At 52.2% G+C, this 19,420-nt stretch overlaps 2 protein-coding genes across 4 annotated transcripts in view; both read right to left on the minus strand.

The window, feature by feature from the left end:
* Positions 1-320: 320 nt before the first annotated feature.
* GRWD1 (glutamate rich WD repeat containing 1) lies at positions 321-6,316 on the minus strand. Of its 2 annotated transcripts, none has more exons than XM_082437393.1 (7): positions 6,083-6,315; positions 5,759-5,876; positions 5,443-5,605; positions 3,112-3,325; positions 2,839-2,981; positions 2,487-2,684; positions 321-1,343 (listed from the first exon to the last, which is right to left on the minus strand). In XM_082437393.1, exons 1-7 carry the CDS (start codon positions 6,267-6,269, stop codon positions 1,026-1,028), a joined length of 1,341 nt encoding a protein of 446 aa, XP_082293519.1. In that variant the 5' UTR covers positions 6,270-6,315; the 3' UTR covers positions 321-1,025. The 2 variants fall into 2 exon arrangements, with proteins under 2 accessions (XP_082293519.1, XP_082293520.1); XM_082437394.1 differs by having other exon boundaries at positions 1,166-1,343; positions 2,487-2,710; positions 6,083-6,316.
* Positions 6,317-7,390: 1,074 nt separating this feature from the next.
* The window catches only part of GRIN2D (glutamate ionotropic receptor NMDA type subunit 2D), a 30,561-nt gene continuing 18,531 nt past the window's right edge, over positions 7,391-19,420 (minus strand). For both annotated transcript variants that reach the window (XM_082437361.1, XM_082437360.1), the window contains 3 exons: positions 10,309-10,496; positions 9,890-10,122; positions 7,391-9,720 (listed from right to left, as the gene is read on the minus strand). In XM_082437361.1, coding sequence (XP_082293487.1) covers positions 8,389-9,720; positions 9,890-10,122; positions 10,309-10,496 — 1,753 coding nt within the window. In that variant the 3' untranslated portion in view covers positions 7,391-8,388. The remainder of the gene's footprint in view (positions 9,721-9,889; positions 10,123-10,308; positions 10,497-19,420) is intronic.

Consider the following 19,420-nt stretch of genomic DNA (forward strand, 5'->3'; position numbering starts at 1 on the left):
GCCGGGAGATGCGGACACAGATGAGGGAGCAAAGCGATGGTGAGAAAGCGATCATGCGGGCAGTGGTGGAAAGACAAGAGACACGGGGGGCTCCCTGGTTAAGCCTGAGGTGAAGCCTTAAAAGGTTGGGAGGCACACCTGAGATACCCCCCCGAGACCTAGAGTGAGTTCCAGACGGAACAAGACATCGGGAAGGCAGGACCGGATAGCACCCAACTGGCTGGGGGTCGGACCCAGTGGCCTAGGGACAGCCGGGTGCCAGGTCCTCCCTCCTCCTCATGAGGCAGCGGCCAGAAGGACGAATCTCACACACTCCAGGCCTCATTCTGGTCCTTTATTGCCCCTCAGGAGCCCCCGACTCTCCCCCCCCTGCACGGTGCCTGCCTTTGGGAGGAGGGGAGAAGGCCCCACGCGGCCTCTCCCTGGGAAGTCGTGGCCAAACCCAGTTGGCAGGAAGACAAGGGCCAAATTCTGCTGCAGGAACCCACTCCTCGAATTTGGTCCAGCCACTGTAAAGCACTTGGGTTCCCTGGGGGAGGCCAGGGGCAGAGAGGTCAAAGGGTCACGCCAAGTGCTGCAGCTGACAAAGTGTCCACAGCAACACAGGCCACGCCAGGCCCGTCTGGGAAAAAGCCAATGGAGTCTTCTGACAGGTGGGGGGAGAGGGGGGGTCACTGGGCTAAACCAAGGTTTTGGGCAAGAGGGGTCACCAGAGTCAAACCCACTGGTCTTATAGGGCCATGGGTCAAACCCAGTCCTTTGGTTGGAGGAGTCGTGGGAGCAAACCAAGCCCTAGTTTTAGAGCCACGGATCAAACCATATCCTTTGGCAAGGGGGGCATCGGACCAAACCGAGTCCTTTCAAAGAACAATAAGTCAAACAGAATCCGTCACGGCAGCCAATGGGCCAAACTAAGTCCTTCTGGAGAAGCGCTGGCCAACAGATCTGAATGAGTCCCTTCCAGGGGAATGAACTTCAACTTCAGTCCCCAAGTGGAGGGCCAGATAGATGCGGCCCGGCCGGCCTCAGACGCTGATGGTGCGGAAGACGGTGAAGCCTGACTGGGCGGTGCTGACCAGGAGCCCGGGGCACTGCGGGTGCCAGTGCAGCTCCTTCAGGGCTGTCTCGCCCTGGTGCACGAACAACAGCTGCTGGGGGAGGTCTGCCAGCGCAGGGTCAGTCTCCGCGTCGCCGGCCTCGGGGTCCCGCTCCACCGCCAGGTCCCACTGTGTGATCTGGTTGTCTGCACCCGAGGCCGCGAAGACCCCACTGTCCTGGGGGTGCCACTCGACGGAGGTCACGGGGGCCACGTGCTGCTTGAAGGTGGCCACCGGGGAGCCAGACTACGGGAAGATGGGAGTCAGGGCCTCTGAGCCCCTCAGCCTGACGCCTGGGGTGACCCAGGCAGAGACCCCCCACCCCTCTCCAGCCTTAGGGTTCAACCAGGGCTCCACCCCTTGTGCCCCCCACAAACCCAGGTTCTCTGAAAGGGACAGAGCGCAAAGTACAGCTGGTAATAAAGGTGTGATGTCCCAGGGGCTGCTGGAAGTTGTAGTTTCACCTGCAAAGAAGCCCCTCCCAGCTCCAGGCCACAAAACCACAACACTTGCTCCTCCCTAGGCCTGCCTCAGTTTCCTTCCCTATAAAAGGAAGGCGTGGTTCCACAAGTGCTCTGCCCGCTGATTCTAGAAGGCCTCAAAGGGGGCAGCGGCATGACTCCCAGGCTCCAGAGAGGCTGAGGCAAAGAACGACACTTTTACTAAAGCAAAGGTGCTGGTGGGGGTTGGGGTCTCTCTCATTTGGAGAAGTGGTTCCAACGTTCCAGTGGCCAATCCACTTTGGCCCTGTGACCTGGCCATGCACCTGACTGGGGGGCTGGAATTCATTTCTAGAAGCTTCCCCAGGGCTGATTCTGTAGAACTCATTACATTGGGAGGAGTGAAAAAACGATCCCGGGAAGGCCCAGAGGTGTATGAAGTCACGGCTTTGTCCAGAGAGAGGCCAGGAGCTGCAACTTCTCCTGCCTGGAGACCCTCTCAGCTCTGCAGAGTCAACACTTAGCTGGGTGGTCACATCCTATCTGCTCCTGTCCCTTCTGGCCCTCAGTTCCCCCTCCCAAAATGAGTGAGCTGGGCTCTGTTCTCAGCTGATTCTATAAAGTGCACGGAAAGAAAAACGACCGTCTTCTGAAGCCCTTGAGCCCCTGGGCAGCACGGCCGGCGCATGGCTCCCCGCGGGCAGATGAGAGCTGTAGTCTCCGCCACCCAGCCCCTTCCCTCGTGTCAGATCTCCAGATGGTAGAGGGAGCGACCCCACAGCAGCCCCAAGCCTTCCTCTCGCGGAGCCTGTTCCCTCATCTGGACCCCAATTCACAGGGCCTTCCCAGTTCCGGTGTATAAACCATCTCGGGAGGGAAAACCCACAAATCCTAGTGGCCTCCGGTAGCAGGAGCTTCTCCCGCCCCAGGTGTCCAGCTGGGACAGTACCTTGAACTGCCGCAGGTCCCAGACCTTGAGGGCTCCGTCATCCCCGCCGCTGAGCAGGAAGGGCTCCCGGCGGCTCCAGCTGATGACGTTGACATCCCCATCGTGGGCGGTGGCGGTGGTGAGCATGCAGGCTTTGCTGGGGGCTGCCCGGATGTCCCAGATGCGGATGGAGGCATCAGCTGAGCAAGAGGCAAATACCTGGACAAGGCAGAGTCTGAGGCACCCTGGTGTACCCCCGCCCCACTTTGGAGACCGGGGTCCAGTGGTGGGCTACCCTCTCTTTTAGTGACCCCCTCATTAGGACCTGCCCCCCTCCCCACCCCAGGAGTCCAGACCCCCAGTCCTCCCTCACCGTGTCCTCGGTTGGAGACCACTGCAGGTCCTCCACGGAGCGTGTGTGGCCCACGAATGGCCGCTGGTCCACGTGCCAGGAACCGCCGTCCGTAGGCGTCCAGAGGTGGATGTTCTTCTGACAGTCACCAGTCAGCAGGCGCCCTGCGAAGGGGAGTCAGGACACAACCCTGTCCCACCCGGCCGTGGCTCACTCCCACCTTAGCACCCACCCCTGCTGTAGACCCTGCTCCTGCCCAGCCCTCAGGGCTAACTGCACACCCCAGGGACTCACCGGGCACACGAGGGGACCAGTCGAGTGCAAAGCCCTCGCCCATGTGGCCAGAGAAGGCGAAGATGGGCTTCACGCGGGCCTGCTCATCCCGGAGGAAGGTCGCTAGGGCCTGGGGGTCATCCACCACCTGCAGAAGCCGCCGCAGCGCAAACACCTCCACCTGGCCCTTCTCTGACCACACCCCAGCCACTGGCTCCTCACCCAGCCACGACACCTGCAGGGGAGGGAGAAGGGGAGCGGAGGTGAGAGGGACAGGAGGCTCCAGGTGGCGACCACAGCCCCCAGCATCCCCCAGAACCAGAACTGCAGCTCCTCAGACCCGCCCCCGACCCAGGGCTGGGACTACAACTCCCAGAAACCTTTGCGGGAATGGAATCACGGCCTGCAAGAGCAGCCTGGTACCCCGGACAACTCCCCACCCTGTGGTAGAGATGATGGTAGGGGGAGGACAAAACTCCTTCCGGACTCCCAGGAATTGACGCTGTTATTCCACCAGCCCCCAGAAGTGTGTTCAGGCTCCTGTTCCCTGTAACTGTCTAAATGTAGGCTGCTCACAGGCCTGTCTCCGGATCTCTCTGCCTGTGTACCTTTGCTCACTAGGAGATCCTGTTCAGCCTCAAGGTTTCCAGTAGCCCCTAGCCCTGACCTCTCTCCTCAACTCCAGGCTCACATCGAACTGACTGTTTAGACATCACAAGGCCAAAGCCAAGTTCCTAATCGCCCACTGCCACCTACTCCTCCCTGGAGGTCCCACCTTGGGCCCCAAACCGCAGGACTCATTCCCCACTTGTCTCTCCTTCCTCACACCCACCACCTATGCTGGCTCCACCCAAAATGCCACACTTCCAATCCTTTCTCAGTACCTCTGCTGCCGTCACTCGTGTTACTACCGAAGTCACCCTTCTCTGCATTCCTGTACTGGCCTCCTCACAGGACTGTCCTTCTGCCCTTGCCTCCCTGCAGTCTATTCTCAATACAGCAGTAAGAGGGATCCCTTTAAAACACAAGTCAGATCCCAGCCATCTTTCGCTCTAAACCCTCCAACAGTTCCCAATTTCTCCCCAAGTAAAAGCCAAGTCCTTACACTGGCCTACAAGGCCCTAAACAATGTCTCCTCCGTGCCCACCTGCCACACCCTGTCACTCTCCCCCTCATCCATTCAGCACTGTTCTCCCCAGCTTCCCTCAGAACTCCTCAGTTTGCCCCAGGGCCTTTGCACTTGTTATTTCCTTGCTCGCAAACCTTTTCCCACAGATATCCTTGCCTCACTCCCTCATTTCCTGCGGATCTCTGTTCAAATGGCACCTTATCAGTGAATGCTTCCTTGACCACACTATTTAAAGAGGCAACCCCACTCCAGAAGACACTAACTCCCTTACCTTGTTTCATTTTTCTCCACAATACTTACCATCTTTGGACATATACACATATGCTTAGTTTCTTCTTGTTCCCTTTCCCACTGGTATGTAAGTTTCAAGGAGCCAGAGACTTTTTGCACCCCATTAACTCCCCAAGGTCTAAAACAGTACCCGAGACATGGTAATACTTTAATGGAAATATTTCTCAAGAACTATGAGGCAAGCACTGCTCCAAGTACTATACACACAGCATCTCATTTAATTCTCACATCAACCTGATTAGAAGGGGCTGTAACTCTGAAGCACAAAAGTAACCCCCAAGCCCACAAGAGTCCCTGAGCAGTAAGAGAAAACATATATCTCAAGTTACAGCCAAGCGCTGTTTCTAGACACCTGAAAAACTTCCAGTTATTGAAATAACGCTTTATGTCATTTCAGTTTATCCTTACACCGGCCCCATCAGGTAAGCTTTGTGACTCTCACCGTTTTACAGAAGAGGAAAGAACATTAAAAAATATCCCTCTATTAAGAATCCGCCTTCCAATGCAGGGGACGCAGGTTCGATCCCTGGTCGGGGAACTAAGATCCCCGTGCCGTGGGGCAACTAAGCCCCCGCGCTTGCTCTATAGAGCCCACGCACCTCAACTAGAGAGCCCGCCTGCCGCAACTACTGAGCCCGTGTGCTCTACAGCCCGCGCCACAACTAGAGAGGCCCTCGCACCACAATGAAGGATCCCGTGTGCCACAACTAAGACCCAACACAGCCAAATAAATAAGTAAATAAATAAATAATCAATTTGGTACAAATGATGCTTGCTGAAAAAAAAAACAACCCTATAGCATCTAGCACATACTGACAATTACCATAATATATAAAACTACGTGCCAGGTGCTTTTCTAAAAGCTGAAGGGCATGGGTGCGGGGGGGGTGTGCTCCAGAGAACGCAGGGCAGGCTGCTGGTGCTGTATTTACCCGAACTCTGTTGATGCCGCCATAATGGGGCACCATCGCCAGCTCCAGCTGAGGCTTCCGCTCTTCTTCATCCTCTTCATCCTCCTCCTCCTCCTCCTCGTCACTGCTCTCAGATGGCGGGGGCTTTGTCCCATGCAGATTGTGCATCCGAAGTATCATCAATCTGGGGGAGGTGTGGCATGAATGAGGCACCGGGTGCCAGGATCCTTAGTAAGGAGGGTGGGAGGAGGCTGGAAACCCCGACTTCTAGGTCCCGAGGAAGAGGGAGCTGGTGGCTTAGGTCCCTGGTCCTGGGAAAACGTCAGTTCTTACTCACCTGTTGCTTTGGGCGCTCTCGGCCTGGGTCCCAGCACACAGATAAAGTGTAAGAGGAAGCTCGGTCCGGTTGTCTCCCAGCTGATCCCGGACTATGTCGAAGCTGAGACAGGGGGCGCCTGGGGATGGACGGAGGAGTTGGAAAATTAGGATGGGGCAGAGGGATCTCAGTCCTCTTGAGCGTGATGTCAACCCTCTTACACCCCAATCTTCTCTTTCAGAGTGCCTCTTAAGTTAAAGGCTCAGGACCAACTCCCCCCCTCAGGACCCAGGATTCCAGTCCCCTCCTTCCTCAGGACGCAGGAGTCCGGGTGCCCAGGCCTACCAGTCTGTGCTCGGTGGTACAGCACGTAGGCCTCCTCGTCCATGACCAGCTCCTCTCCTTCGCGCAGCGGGGGTCCCCGGCCGGGTAGGTAGACCTGGGCCGGGCCCTTGGACCCTGCGTCGTGGGACTCGGCGTCCATAGGCTCCCCGGTTTCACACGTGCGCCGCCGACCCTTGCGCGCAGCCATCTTTGGAGCCTCCCGCCGCCGGCGCGAGGTAAGAGCGTCACTTCCGGGTCTCGCTTCCCTTCCTGTGAGGATCCTCCCTACTGCGCGGTTACCTTGGAAACCTCCTTGTTCACCAATTAGAGAGGGCAATGGGGAGAGGGGTGAAGAAGAGCTAAGGTAACTGCGTCCTGGCCTGGCTAGCGAGGCCTGCAGATCCGGGGAAACCATACCCTCCCCATGACTTTGGGGCGCTCTGCCGCAGAGCAGCGGCAAGGCCTCCTGGGAGTTGTAGTTCTGCAGGAGGCCTGTTTTCCCCATCAACTAGAGGAGCTCCAAGCCCCGACTCTCCCTTCCACCTTTGACTCCCAGTCCCTTCTTTCCACTTAATTAATTATTCGTGTATGCAAATAAGAGCCCTTACTGGCAAGGAGACTAGGTTTCTGCTCCCTGAGGACCCATAAAGCCGGTTTCTTCTCCCCTCCTTGTTATAAAGGCTTTAATTTACTTCAAAATGGTTAAGTGTAGACAGGATGATATGTGTAAATTACCTGGTTGAATCTACCCTCTAGGGGCAGTCAGTTGCCTAACCAGGCGTTCGCCTTGCAGCTCTGGTCAGCAAGCACTTAATCAGAAAGTCCACTCTCTGGAGGCAGCTATTACAAGTGCTTCCGCTCTTTTTATTGCCCATCAGCACCAGAGGTTTGGCTAATTGGCATAATGAAATGTTAGAAATAGGTTCTCATTGGTGAGATTAACGGAATTCAAGATACGTGGATTGACTGGGGTATAACAGACACTCTCCTCGTTTGCATGGACAGGATATTCAGAACTTAGCAAGCCTCCTTACCTGTTGCCATAGGAATGGGACCCTAGACTTGATCCTAGAAAAGTTTTGATCCCAGATCTTTCTTGAGTTCTCTGTCCCCCTTCTCCTTCCACCCCAACCCCTTCTCAGCCCTTCTCTTCTTAGGGTCTTTTCTCACCGCCTCTTTGAGTCTTTACCTCCCACATCCCTCCAGGGTCTCTGTTCTTGCCGGAATTCTCTTTCTGCCCCCTCTTCCTCTGTGGGACTTTTCTGTTTTTATTTCCTCCAGAGAAGCCTTGAGGGGGACTAAGAGACAGACACGGAGCTCACACTGGGCTTGAGGAGGCATAAAAACATGGTTTATTCCAAACACTGCAATATGGGACAGGAGAGTGGGAAGGGAGCTTGGTGATGAGTGTGGACTCCCAGACCCCTCTCTTCCACAACCCAGCTCCAGACCCGGCTGGAGATCTGGGAAGAGGAGGCTTTTGAGGGTCTGCTGGGTCTTCACTGAAAGGTCACAAATAAGGGTTGGATTTGGAGAGCATGTGATTAGTGGCACCTGGGGCTGGTAGTGAGGTGCGACAGGGTGGGAAGTTTTGGCCTGATGGAGGTTGGGATCAACGCTGGGGCAGTGGAGGCGGGGCTTCCGTTGGGGGCGTGTGCTAGGTCGAAAGAGGGGAAAGCTACCGCGGGTGGAAAAGGAGAAGGGAGTGTCACGGTTTGACGTCGAGGGGCAGAGTCTGGTCGGGGCACGGTCTGGGGCTCGGGTCACAGTTTGGGGTCAGGGGTCACAGTCTGGGGTCGGATGACCATTTTTAGGGGTCGGAAGTCACAGTCTGGGGTCAGGGGTTTCTGTGTGGCGGGGGCCAAGGTCTGGGGTCACAGTTTGGCGAACGCGTCTCACAGTTTTGAGTCCCGATGGATGAAAGGTTAAAAACGGGCTTCCCCGGAGGCGTGGCTGGGGCCGGGGAGCTGCACAGTGATGTGGGGGCCACGGCCCCAGGCGTGGGGGAGGGACGCGGGCGTGGCGTGACCCCCACCACCTCCTGCCCCATCTGGTGACGTTAAAAAGCCCTTGTCGGGTTTAAAAAAAAAGTCCAGTGGGCTCCGAGACCCCATCCCCTTGCTCCCAGGCTGGGTGAGATTTGAGGGACCAAATCCCCCCCGGCTCGAGGTGCCCCCATAGCGAGGGGCGCAGGACGCTGCTCCAGGCGGGGTCCGGCCAGTTCCATTTCCTTCCTTCCCAACCCGTGCGGGTCCTGTCCACTGCGCGTGCCCCCTCGGGCTGTGGCCTGCGCTGACCGAGGGGGCGGCGGGGCCCCCCAGGCCGCGTCATACCTCGGACTCGAGGCTGGAAAAGTGCGCCGAGCCCCGGCGGGTACCCAGGTCCCCGCCCCGGTGTCTCCGGTGGGGCGCGGCGGGCAGCGGCGGCCCCCAGTGCGCGGCGTGCGGGCACCGGCGCGCGTGGCGGGAGGGCCCGGTGAGCCTGCGCGCGGGGGCGGCGCGGGGACACGAGCTGAGGTCCTCGAGCGATCGCGAGGTGGGCGCGGGCGGCGGGAGGTCCCAGCCCCCCGCGGCGCGCCGGTGCCGGTGGTGGTGCGGCGCGGCAGCTGCGGGCGCGCGGTGCGAGGCCCGTGGGCGGTGAGGATGTGACCGCGGGCACCCGCAGCGGGCCCGGCGCCGGGGCGGGGGCCCCGCGGCCCAGGGCGGGGGTGGCGGCGCCCACCAGCCGCCGTCCAGGCCGTCGTGTGAGCAGCTGAGATGGCGCGGAGGCGGCAGCAGCTCCAGGCTGGCGCAGTGGCGACAGTGCCAGGCGGCGGGGCCGCTGCGCGGGGGCAGGTAGTCCCAGCTGCCGGCGCGCCAGCCCCCGAGCTTGTCGACCGACCAGTAGCGGCCAGGCGGCGGCCCGAGACGCTCGGCGTACGGGTAGGGGAAGTCGGCGAACCACCAGGGCTCCAGGCCGCCCAGCGACGCGCCGCCCAGGCTCTCCGAGTCCTCCGAGTCCGACGGCGACGGCTCTAGGTCAAGGTAAGGACAGGGGGGCGGCGCGGCGCGGCACGGGGGTGGCGCGGCCTGGACTCCGCCGCCCGCGCCCCCCGCACCGCCCGCGCCCCCCGCGCCGGGGCCCAACAGGGGCTGGCTCTCGGGGTCCGAGCGCGGCCAGCGCGTGGGCGCCGGCGGGCTCTCGTCCTCGAAGGCCAGGCGGCAGAGCGGCGGCCCGACGGCTGTGGCCGCGGCGGCCGGGGGCGCGGGCGGCGACGGGAAGCCAGGGAAGGCGCCGGCGGGGGGCTCGGCCGGCTCTTTGTCGCGCACGATGGCGAAGTAGGAGGGCGGCGGCTTCTGCGGGGGCTGTGTAGCCGGCGGCGATAGCGGGCGCCCAGTTGCGCCCCGGGGCGCGACGCGCGCCTCGCCCACGCCCAGGCCCTGCGGCTCGATGGGGCCGTAGTAGCGGTGGAAGCCGTCGGCCAAGCTCGTGCCCCCCGGCGGCCCTGCACCTTTGGCGCGGCGCCAGCGGTCCACAGTGGCGCGCTCGCGGGGTATGAAGGGCGCGGGACCGGGAGCGGGCCTCGCCGCCGGGTATACCGGGCTGGGCAGCGGCTGCGGCGGCGGCGGGGGCTTGGCGGGCGGCGGGGCAGCCTCCGCGCTGCAGCAGCTGTACATGCCCTGCGGGGGTCGCGGCAGAAGCCCGGTCAGCGCGGGATGCTTCGGACCACCTGCCTTCCCTCCGTCCCTCCCTCCTCTCCAGCACCTCGAGCCAGCTCCCTTCCATTTCTAGGCGTCCCTGCCTGTTTCGTCCCATCTCTCCCCCTCCGCCTCCCTCTCTCCCCCATACCCTGGAGAAGGCCAGCAGGAAATCCATGCGATGGGTGGGCCCCAGACAGTGCCGCAGGCGCCAGTACACCAGGTGCTCCCAGGCGAAGACCAGCAGGGAGAGGCCCATGGCCACCAGGAGCATGTAGAAGACGCCCGCCATGTTGTCGATGTCCAGCTTGCTGCTCATCACCTCGATTTTGTCATTGTGGCAGATCCCCGAGAGCCACAGCCGCTCCAGCATCTCGATCTCATCTGGGGACAGGAAGGTGGGAGGTCACCTTCCGTGGGCACCCTCTGAGGACCCTCCCCTCTGATATAGGAGTCTAGGTCCTCAGACCCTGGTGTCCTGGTCCTCACCCCCTCCTTCCCCAGTACCCAGGGGTCTTTGCCTCCCCTCCCTTCCCCACCCCCTGTAGGCATCTCTGCGTGCAGCCGCACCATCCCCCAGGAACTGCAGCAGTGCCAGGTCGATGGGCCGCTTCCAGCGGGAACCCTTGTGCAGGGCGATGCCGTAGCCTGTGGTGGCAAAGACCTTGCCCGAGCCGATGGTGACGAGCTTGCAGCCCTCATCTTTGCGGGCCATGTAGTTGAGCACAGCCGCGTCGTAGATGAAGGCGTCCAGCTTCCTGCCGGCAGGGGCATGAAGGGCAGGGTCAGTTCCACCCAGATGCCCGAATGGGCAACCCAGAATCCCTCTACCTCCTAACCTCCAACTGCTCCAGATTCTAACTAGTGGTGAACTTCTCAGTAAGTCACTGCACCTTTTTGTGCCTCTGTTTAAACATCTGTCAAATGGGGACAGCGGCAATACCTCCCTTCCAAGGTTGTTGCACGGCTAGCCCTCGGAGAAAAGGAAGTGCCAGAGAAGTGTTAGCTGTGACTGTTAATGAAATAACTACTGGTTCAATCCTTATTGGAACCTTCCAGAGAAGGTCCCGTATACTCCTCCATTTTAAAGAGGAGGACTGAAGCTCAGAGAGGAGAATCGGGGCTTCCCTGGTGGCGCGGTGGCTGAGAGTCTGCCTGCCAATGCAGGGGACACGGGTTCGAGCCCTGGTCTGGGAGGATCCCACGTGCCGCGGAGCGGCTGGGCCCGTGAGCCACAATTACTGAGCCTGCGCATCTGGAGCCTGTGTTCCGCAACAAGAGAGGCCGCGACAGTGAGAGGCCCGCGCACCGCGATGAAGAGTGTCCCCCGCTTGCCGCAACTGGAGAGAGCCCTCGCACAGAAACGAAGACCCAACACAGCCATAAATAAATACTTAAAAAAAAAAAAAAAAGGAGAATCATACAAATAATAATAGTGTTAATGATGACTTCTGTTGTTCCAGACACTGTTCTATCTACTGTAGTAACTCCATTCTCTCAACACTCCTATGAGGTAGAAACTATTATCTCCATTATTCAGACCGGGGAAACGCAGTTCCAGACATGTATCTTAATTTGCTTGGGTTCTCCCTCTAGGCCCTGATATCTACAATTTGGTGGGAAGATAAGCACGGATACGGAATTAGTAGTTCTCACTGATGAATACATTGTGGCACTCGCCACATGTCACTTCCTTCCCAACTGCTGCCATTTTACATTTATCTCTGCGATGATTTGATTAATCTCAGCCTCTCCTACCACAATGCAAGCCCCTCTAGGGCAGGATCCAAGACCATCACGTTCTAGGCTGTGACCCAGCAGTTCCTGACACATACAAGGGGGTCGTAAATATTTGCGGAGTAAATGAATGAATGGATAAAGGAATCCACACTTCTGTGGATTACACACTGTGTAACTATCCTATGACATAAGATAAGTACTCATGATCTGACCTGTGAAGATGTCCAGGGTGTATAAATGAGAAAAAAAACCCACTAGTCCCGGAATCCTAGATAGAATATAGCTCCATAGTTATTTTGTGGGGTGAAATTTTGGTCATCTTAATTGTAGACACCAGACTAGTTCTTAGAGGGAGGTATCTGTCTTTTCTAGTCCAACATTGTCCAAAAGAACATTCTGGGATGATGGAAATGTCCCATCTGCGCAGCCCAACATGGCAGCCACCATGGCTCTGGAGCACTTGAAATGTGATCAGTACGACAAAGGGATGTAACTTTAAATTGTATTTAATTTTAATTAATTAAATTAATTTTTTTTTTTGCCACGCCAAGGCATGTGGGATCTTAGTTCTCCGACCAGAGATTGAACCCCTGCCCCCTGCATTGGAAGCACGGAGTCTCAACCACTGGACCTCCAGGGAAGTCCCTAATTTAAATTTAAATAGTCTTGGACAGCTCAGGTCTGGGGAAAACAAGAGACATCAAGGCATGTGGCTGGATGCTTGGTGAGGAGAAGGCAAAGGGTCTTCCTGACATGAATACATCACCTGGAGTCTTGAGTTGTTTGCCTATCTGTTGATGTGAAAACCTCTGTGTCCCCAAACTTTCAGTGAAGCCCTGTCCACACACTCACATAATCGCATATAAATGCCTTGTGTGCATGGTTGGTTGCATGGAAGTTAAGGAAAAGGACAGACTTAGTCCTTGCACCGCACAGGGGGAGACAGAGAGAGGATTCCCCAGATAGAATGGATCCAGCTGAAGCAACAACTTGGGGTGGGGCAAAGAATTCAAAGCTCTGGAACGTGGGGAGGGCATTCGCCACCCCGTAGTTGGAGAATGGGGTTTGAATTCATCTTATACAGATCCTAACAGGCAGGGAGAGCCCAGCTGACATCTGGAAACATACACAGTACGTAGGCGAGAAAAATACCGCACTACCTGCGGGCACTGCTGCCTTGTAGGCAAACTGTAATTTCTCTCGAGGTGTCTCTTTGTTTAGGAAAATGCCCTTGGGGGCGAAAGGTGAATTGTTTAAGGTGTTTAAGTGGGAAGAACTCAGAGTTTCCTGAGTCGGGCCAAAGAGGAGGGATGGAGGCACTGGGGACTAGATGGAAGGAGGGTCTTTAGAGGTCCTGGGAGGGGGGCGTGTACAGGGGAGAGGTATGGGAAGAAAGAACGGAGAAGTATTTTAGAGCCAACAATCAAGACTTCCAGTGGTGAGAAGGTGAGCAGGGCTTTCAGGAAGAGAGGAGCTGAGAATCTGCTTTGAATTTAATCGTTTGCTCAGTTATTCTGGGATATAATGCCTGCCTCTTTCCCCACCTCCTTACTCCCTACCCACCCCCCCACATTGATCCTAAACCTCTAGTAAAACTCAGCCATGTCCGCCAGCCTTTTTTTGGGAAAAATAAAAATTCCCACCCTGTTGCTAGAGGAATCTTGACATTTGAGTCAGCTCCTGTCCCTCCTCGGCTCCCGTCCGTCCTCAGTTCACTGCACTTCGCAGGCTTACCCCTCTGCCTTGTTACCCCTCTGCCTTGTCTCCCATGCACGCCTCCCTCACCAAGTCTGCTCCAGCCACCCTGGGCTTTGTGCAGTTCCTGGATTGCTCCAGTCTGCTCCTGCCTCAGGGCCTTTGCACTGGCCATTCTCTCTGCTGGAATAATATCCTTCTCCCAGATAGCCGCCTGGCTGGCCCCCTCACCTCCTTCAAGTGTTTGCTCCAAAGGCACCTTCCCTGGTACACTGTTTAATACTGCAACCTGTAGCCTCCTTCCTGGGTCTCCCAAACTCTCTCACCCTGCCCTATTTTTGTCCATAGCACTTACCTCCTTGTAACTATAAAATGCTTTTAGTTATTAGCTTTATCATTCATCTCCCCGCCGCCCACCCCCCCCCACACTGCAATTTAAGTTCCGTGAAGGAGCAGACCTTGCTTGCCCGGCTCACTGCTGTATCCACAGGGTCTAAAACAGCACCTGGCATACAACACATGCTTAATAAAGAGGGGTTGAATGAATGAATTCAGGCTGGTTTGAGACCAGCATTCTGTGTGCCAATCACTGGAGCTGAGAGGTAAGATTTCATTAATAGGGAAAAGATGCCAAGAGGCTTTCCTCCACGGAAAACGCAAGAGAACAGTGTGTACTTTCAGTGAGGAATGTATAAAGATGTGTGTGTATACATGGTTGAATTGATCTAGAAAAAATGAAAAATAATGCTTCCTTTAGGGAAAGGGGGACTTGATGTTTCCTTTTCGGCCCTCATAAGTGAGTGAGAAATTGAAACTCTCCCATGGAATGGGCTTCCAGAACTGGCTGGGAGAAGCTGTGTTTCTTTCTTTCTTTTTAAGAGATGCATTTCCTTTCTCTTCCTGTGAGGTTGCTTGCCCTCAGTGGTGGGGTAAGCCCACATTTGGAATGTGAGCTAGCCAAAGCCATGAGGCTGCCAATCCCTTGTACCTCTCTGTAAGGATGGAATTTTCTAGTGTTGTCCAAGGTGGTAGCCACTAGCCACAGGTGGCTATTTGAATTCCAATTTTAATTAAAATTTAAAATTCAGTTCTGTAGTTACACCAACCTCATCTCCAGTGATTGAGAGCTGTTGGCTACCATATTGGACTGCTGACATCTTGAACATTTCCATCATTGCAGAAGGGGCTGTAGGAGAGCGCTGCTCTAGACACACATGTGTCTGTCTTCCAGACTGGAGTGGAAGTGCTAGGAGAACAGAGACCTTGATTTGTTCACTGCTATACCCTCAGTGCCTAGCCCAGTGTCTGGTGCAAGAAGACCTTAATAAATATTTATTGGATGCATGAATGAATGAATGAATGAGTGCCTTTTAACTTGCATATGGTTAGGGGTATCTTGCCAGGGAGATCATGATTCATTATTTGTTTTCTTCTTTGGTCCTCTCTATTTTAAAAACATATATATAGTATGTCTACATATACAAATATATACATATATATGTGTATATATATATATGACTAACCCAGGAAAAGAGACCAAAAAGTACTGACATTGGGGATTCCCCAACAAAAATGGTCCAGACAGCTCACCCTACAGTGAAGTTCACAGTCAACAACCCTGCTTATGTGCTCACAGACCCACCACTTCCAGAATTTTGGATGCCCACTCCCAAATATGAACTGACTATTAAGGATTACTAGACATCAGATAAAGGCTCTAACAAGAAAGATAGAAACAAGGAATGGCCCAGGTTCAATCCCTGGTTGGGGAACTAAGATCCTGCAAGCCGTGTGGCATGGCCAAAAAAAAAAAAAAGAAAGAAAGATAGAAACAAAACAAATAGGAAGCGGTGGCAGGGGGGACTTGGAGGAAACATGCAGACATGCAGAGAGTAGAAGATGTAAAAAAAAAAAAGAGAAAAACCCAACAAGTATCATTAATATCATCAGAGAAACAAGACAAGATACTGCAGCTTTGAACCATGAATAGGATATTATAAAGTAGGATACTACAGAATAATACTATAAAATTTACAAAATACCATAAAAATTCAGAGATCAAAAAAGAGTTCTTAGAAATCAAAAATATACTAGCAGAAGTGATAAAGCTTAATACAAGAGTGGGAGATAATATTAAGAAAATCTCCCAGGGAGTAGGGCAGAAAGAGAAAGAGTTAGAAAAATAAGAGAGAGAATAAAAGAAATGGATAGTCCAGGAAGCCCAATATCAAGTTAATAAGAGTTCTAGAAAGAAAAAACAGAAATGGAAGGAAGAGGCGAACTGTCATTGAAAGAATTCAAGAAAATTTCCCAGAATGAATGACCTCAGGATACGACTGAAAGGTCCAGTCATAGAAAATAGAAAAAGAAGACACATGAAAACAGATGAAGACACATTGCTGAGAACTGTCAGCACACTGAGGACAGGGAAAGGAAAAACGGGTCACATACAGGGGGCTTAGGAATCCAAATGACTGGATTTTTCAACAATAACACTGGAAATTAGAAGACAGTGGAGTGATGCCTTCAAAATTCTGGAGGAAAATGATCTCCAGCCCAGAATTTTATACCCAGCCAGATGGCCCATCAAGAGTAAAGATGTTTTCATGTATGCAATGTCTCCAAAATGTATCTCCCATGTGCCTTTTGTCAGGAAGCTCAAAAGAACAAGGGAGCAAAACACAGGAAGAGTAAGAAATGGGATACAACAGGATCCGAACCAGGAAGGAGGTGATGGGATCAAGATGGCGGCTATGTTCCAGACTGGAGCAGGTCAGAGGCCATGTGAGAAACTTCTTTAATAAGATGAAATTAATGGAGTACCTGATGCCTCTGAACACATAAAGAAGAGATTCATATAGTTAGTGGAGAATTTGGATTTGAATTAGTTAAGCACAAGGAAAACTCAGACACTAGGCAATTGAAAAAAAAAAAAAGACAATATTGACGCCAGGAAAAACAAACAATTGTGTAGGAGAGGAAAGGAATCATGGTTTACTATGTGTGGCATCTATGGGAGCATTTACACAGTCAACAAGTAAACACTGAATATTCCTCTAGCCAGAATCACAATGTGGGAGCTTGGAATAATTTAAATAACAGTATGAGTATGTGTCTTCCATAGTGAGAAGTGAATGGAAAATGCCTAAAATTGAAAAATCAAGAGGTAGTCATAGAGACATGGTATTTTGAGACAGGGAGGTAAAGAGCAAAATGATTCAATAAATGAGGTGAAAGCAGATTCCTCTGAGGTGGGAGAAATGGAGGGTAAAGAGATGGGGGGCCACTGGTCGTTTTCATTTTCTAAAAAAATCTCGTATTTGATTCTTCAAACTATGTGGATGTATAACTCTGATAAAAATTGGATGAAAAATTAGAAAAAAATGTAAAAAGGAATACCAGGGAGAAAAAGAATTCAGCAGAAGCAGGAAATCAGAGCAAGAGGTGACAGTGAGAAACAGGGGTATCCGTTGTGAACCTACAAAGCTTCTGGGTGAGGGGCACAAGGAAGGTGATTCTGGGTTTCTCGCTGGGCGAGTGAGGTTATGTAGTACAGCGGTTGAGAGGTTGGACTGAGAATCAGGCTGCCAGGGTTCAAATCCCAGCTCTGCCCCTCACCAGCTGTAGGGTCTTGCTCTGAGTTTGTCTTCTCATCTATAAAATAGGAATAATAATATTCACCTATAAAGAGTTGTGGGTTGAATTGTGTTCCCCAGCCTTTATACATTGAAGTCCTATCCCAGTGCCTCTGAATGTGCTCTTAGTCAGAGAAAGGATCTTTACAGCGGTGATCAAGTTAAAATGAGGTCATCAAAGTGGACCCTGATCCAGTATGAATGGTGTTCTTATAAAAAGGGGGAATTTAGATACAGAGACATGCACAAAGGGAAGATGATGTGAAAAGACACAGGAAGCAGATGGCCATCTATAAAGCCAAGGAGAGAGTCCTGGGACAGATCCTTCCTTCACAGCCCTCAGAGGGAACCAAGGAGGACTTCTAGCCTCCAGAGCTGTGAGACAATAAACTTTTGTTATGGTAGCCCTAGCAAACCGATAATGAACTTAAATGAGAACAGAACTTGATGTATAATAAACACTATAGTAAATTAAAAAGGTATGGGAATGATACCAAGCCTTGGCAAGCATGTGGAACAAATGGAACTTTCCTGCACTGCCTATGAGAGTGTAAACTGGTACAACCACTTTGGAAAAAGTCTGGCAGTATCTTTTGCAGCTAAGCAGACACCTCCCTGTGAACTAGCAGGTCCACCCGTGGGAATTTACCCAAGAAAAATGAATGTATATGTCCTCCAAACACTTGTACAAGAATCTTCATAGTAGAATATTCACAATGGCCAAACACTGGAAACAACCCAAATGTTCACCAATCAGGAGAGTGGAAGAATTCTGATATACTCCTCTATTGGTATACTCAATGGAATACTGCAGTGAGCAAACTTGGTAGTAGCGTTGGATGAAGCAAGCTGGACACAAAAACTATTATATACACTGTTATATATACACTGTTTGATTCTGTTTATGTAATATTCAATGAACCAGGCAAAACTAATTTACAGTGATAATCTATGGTGACTGGAAGGGCAGAGGGGAACTAGAAATTTTCCATACCTTAACCTGGGTATGGTCACATGAACGTATAGCTGATCAATGAACCGCACACTTAAGATCTGTATATGGTGGGATGTAAACTGGTGCAGCCACTATAGAGAACAGTATGGAGTTTCCTTGAAAAGCTGAAAATAGAGCTACCATATGATCCAGCAATCCCACTCCTGGGCACATATCCGGAAAAGACAAAAATTCGAATTTGAAAAGACACATGCATTCCAGTGTTCACAACAGCACTATAAACAATAGCCAAGACATGGAAGCAACCTAAATGCTCATCGACAGATGAATGGATAAAGAAGAGGTGGTATGTATGTGTGTATACACACACACACATAATGGAATATTATTCGGCTATAAAAAAGAATGAAATGATGCCATTTGCAGCCACTTGGATGGACCTAGAGATTATCATAATAAGTGAAGTAAGTCAGACAGAGAAAGGTAAATATCCTATGATATCACTTATATGTGGAAACTAAAAAAATACAGGGGACTTCCCTGACGGTCCAGTAGTTAAGACTTCGCCTTCCAATGCAGGGGATGCGGGTTCAATCCCTGGTTGGGAAGCTAAGATCCCACATGCCTTGAGGCCAAAAAACCAAAACATAAAACAGAAGCAATACTGTAGCAAATTCAATAAAGACTTTAAAAATGGTCCACATCAAAAAAACTTTTAAAAAAATACAAATGAACTTATTTACAAAATAGAAATAGACTCACAGACATAGGAAATAAACTTATGGTTACCAAAGGGGAAAGCAGGTGAGGGATAAATTAGGAGTTTGGAATTAGCAGATACACAGTACTATATATAAAAGAGATCGACAAGGGCCTACTGTATAGCACAGGAATTATATTCGTATCTTGTAATAACCTATAATGGAAAAGAATCTGAAAAAATCATATATATATATATATATATATATATATATATATATATGAATCACTTTGCCGTACCCCTGAAGCTAACCCATTATAAATCAACTATACTAGTATACATACATATTTATATACATACGTAATCCATATAGAGAGACCACATCAAAGTTCCCTTGGAGGAAATGGTGGCCACTTTAACATGAGACCGACCCCCATGTTACAAGGAAATAGGTGGCTTAGCAGAGAGACTTTTTTTTTTTTTTTTTTACAATTCCTGTATCTATGGCTCCTCTGTGCTCCGAATGTGTGTTGGGGACCTCTTGAAACGGCCTCTGCTGTGTTCCAATAAAATTTTATTCACAGACAAAAAAAATTAAAAAAAATAAATCGATTATACTCCAATAAAAAAGAAAAAGGTCTGTGTATGTTACAGTAGCTCAATTAAAAACAAGATGCAATATAAAAAGACACGGGATGAAGCCTCAAGCTCTTCTTATTAAGGGCTGGGATTGTGGCTGACATTTGGATGAAAAGAAAACTACAGGTATCCCTCCTTCTTTGAACCCAGGGGTGGGATAGATTTGGATTCATTTTTTTGAGACGGGGCTGGCCTCCCTTGCTGGTCACACTCTCACTGCTCTCCAAAACTCAGGAACCAAGTAGATGTGGGACATGAGGGTCCTACCCTTACCCAAGTCTTGGAATTCTTGCTCTCCAAACGTAAGGATGAGATAGA

Source organism: Balaenoptera physalus, assembly GCF_965194825.1.
Source record: "Balaenoptera physalus genome assembly, chromosome: 19".
NCBI lineage: Eukaryota > Metazoa > Chordata > Mammalia > Artiodactyla > Balaenopteridae > Balaenoptera > Balaenoptera physalus.

What these genes read in the sequence shown, in the direction of transcription:
- GRWD1 (XM_082437393.1), bottom strand. Translation starts at nt 6,269, where the DNA reads ATGGCTGCGCGCAAGGGTCGGCGGCGCACGTGTGAAACCGGGGAGCCT. An exon ending in GAGAGCGCCCAAAGCAACAG is followed by an intron (nt 5,606 to 5,758) that starts GTGAGTAAGAAC and finishes CACCTCCCCCAG; the next exon opens with ATTGATGATACTTCGGATGC. An exon ending in CTGGTCCCCTCGTGTGCCCG is followed by an intron (nt 2,982 to 3,111) that starts GTGAGTCCCTGG and finishes TCCCCTTCGCAG; the next exon opens with GGCGCCTGCTGACTGGTGAC.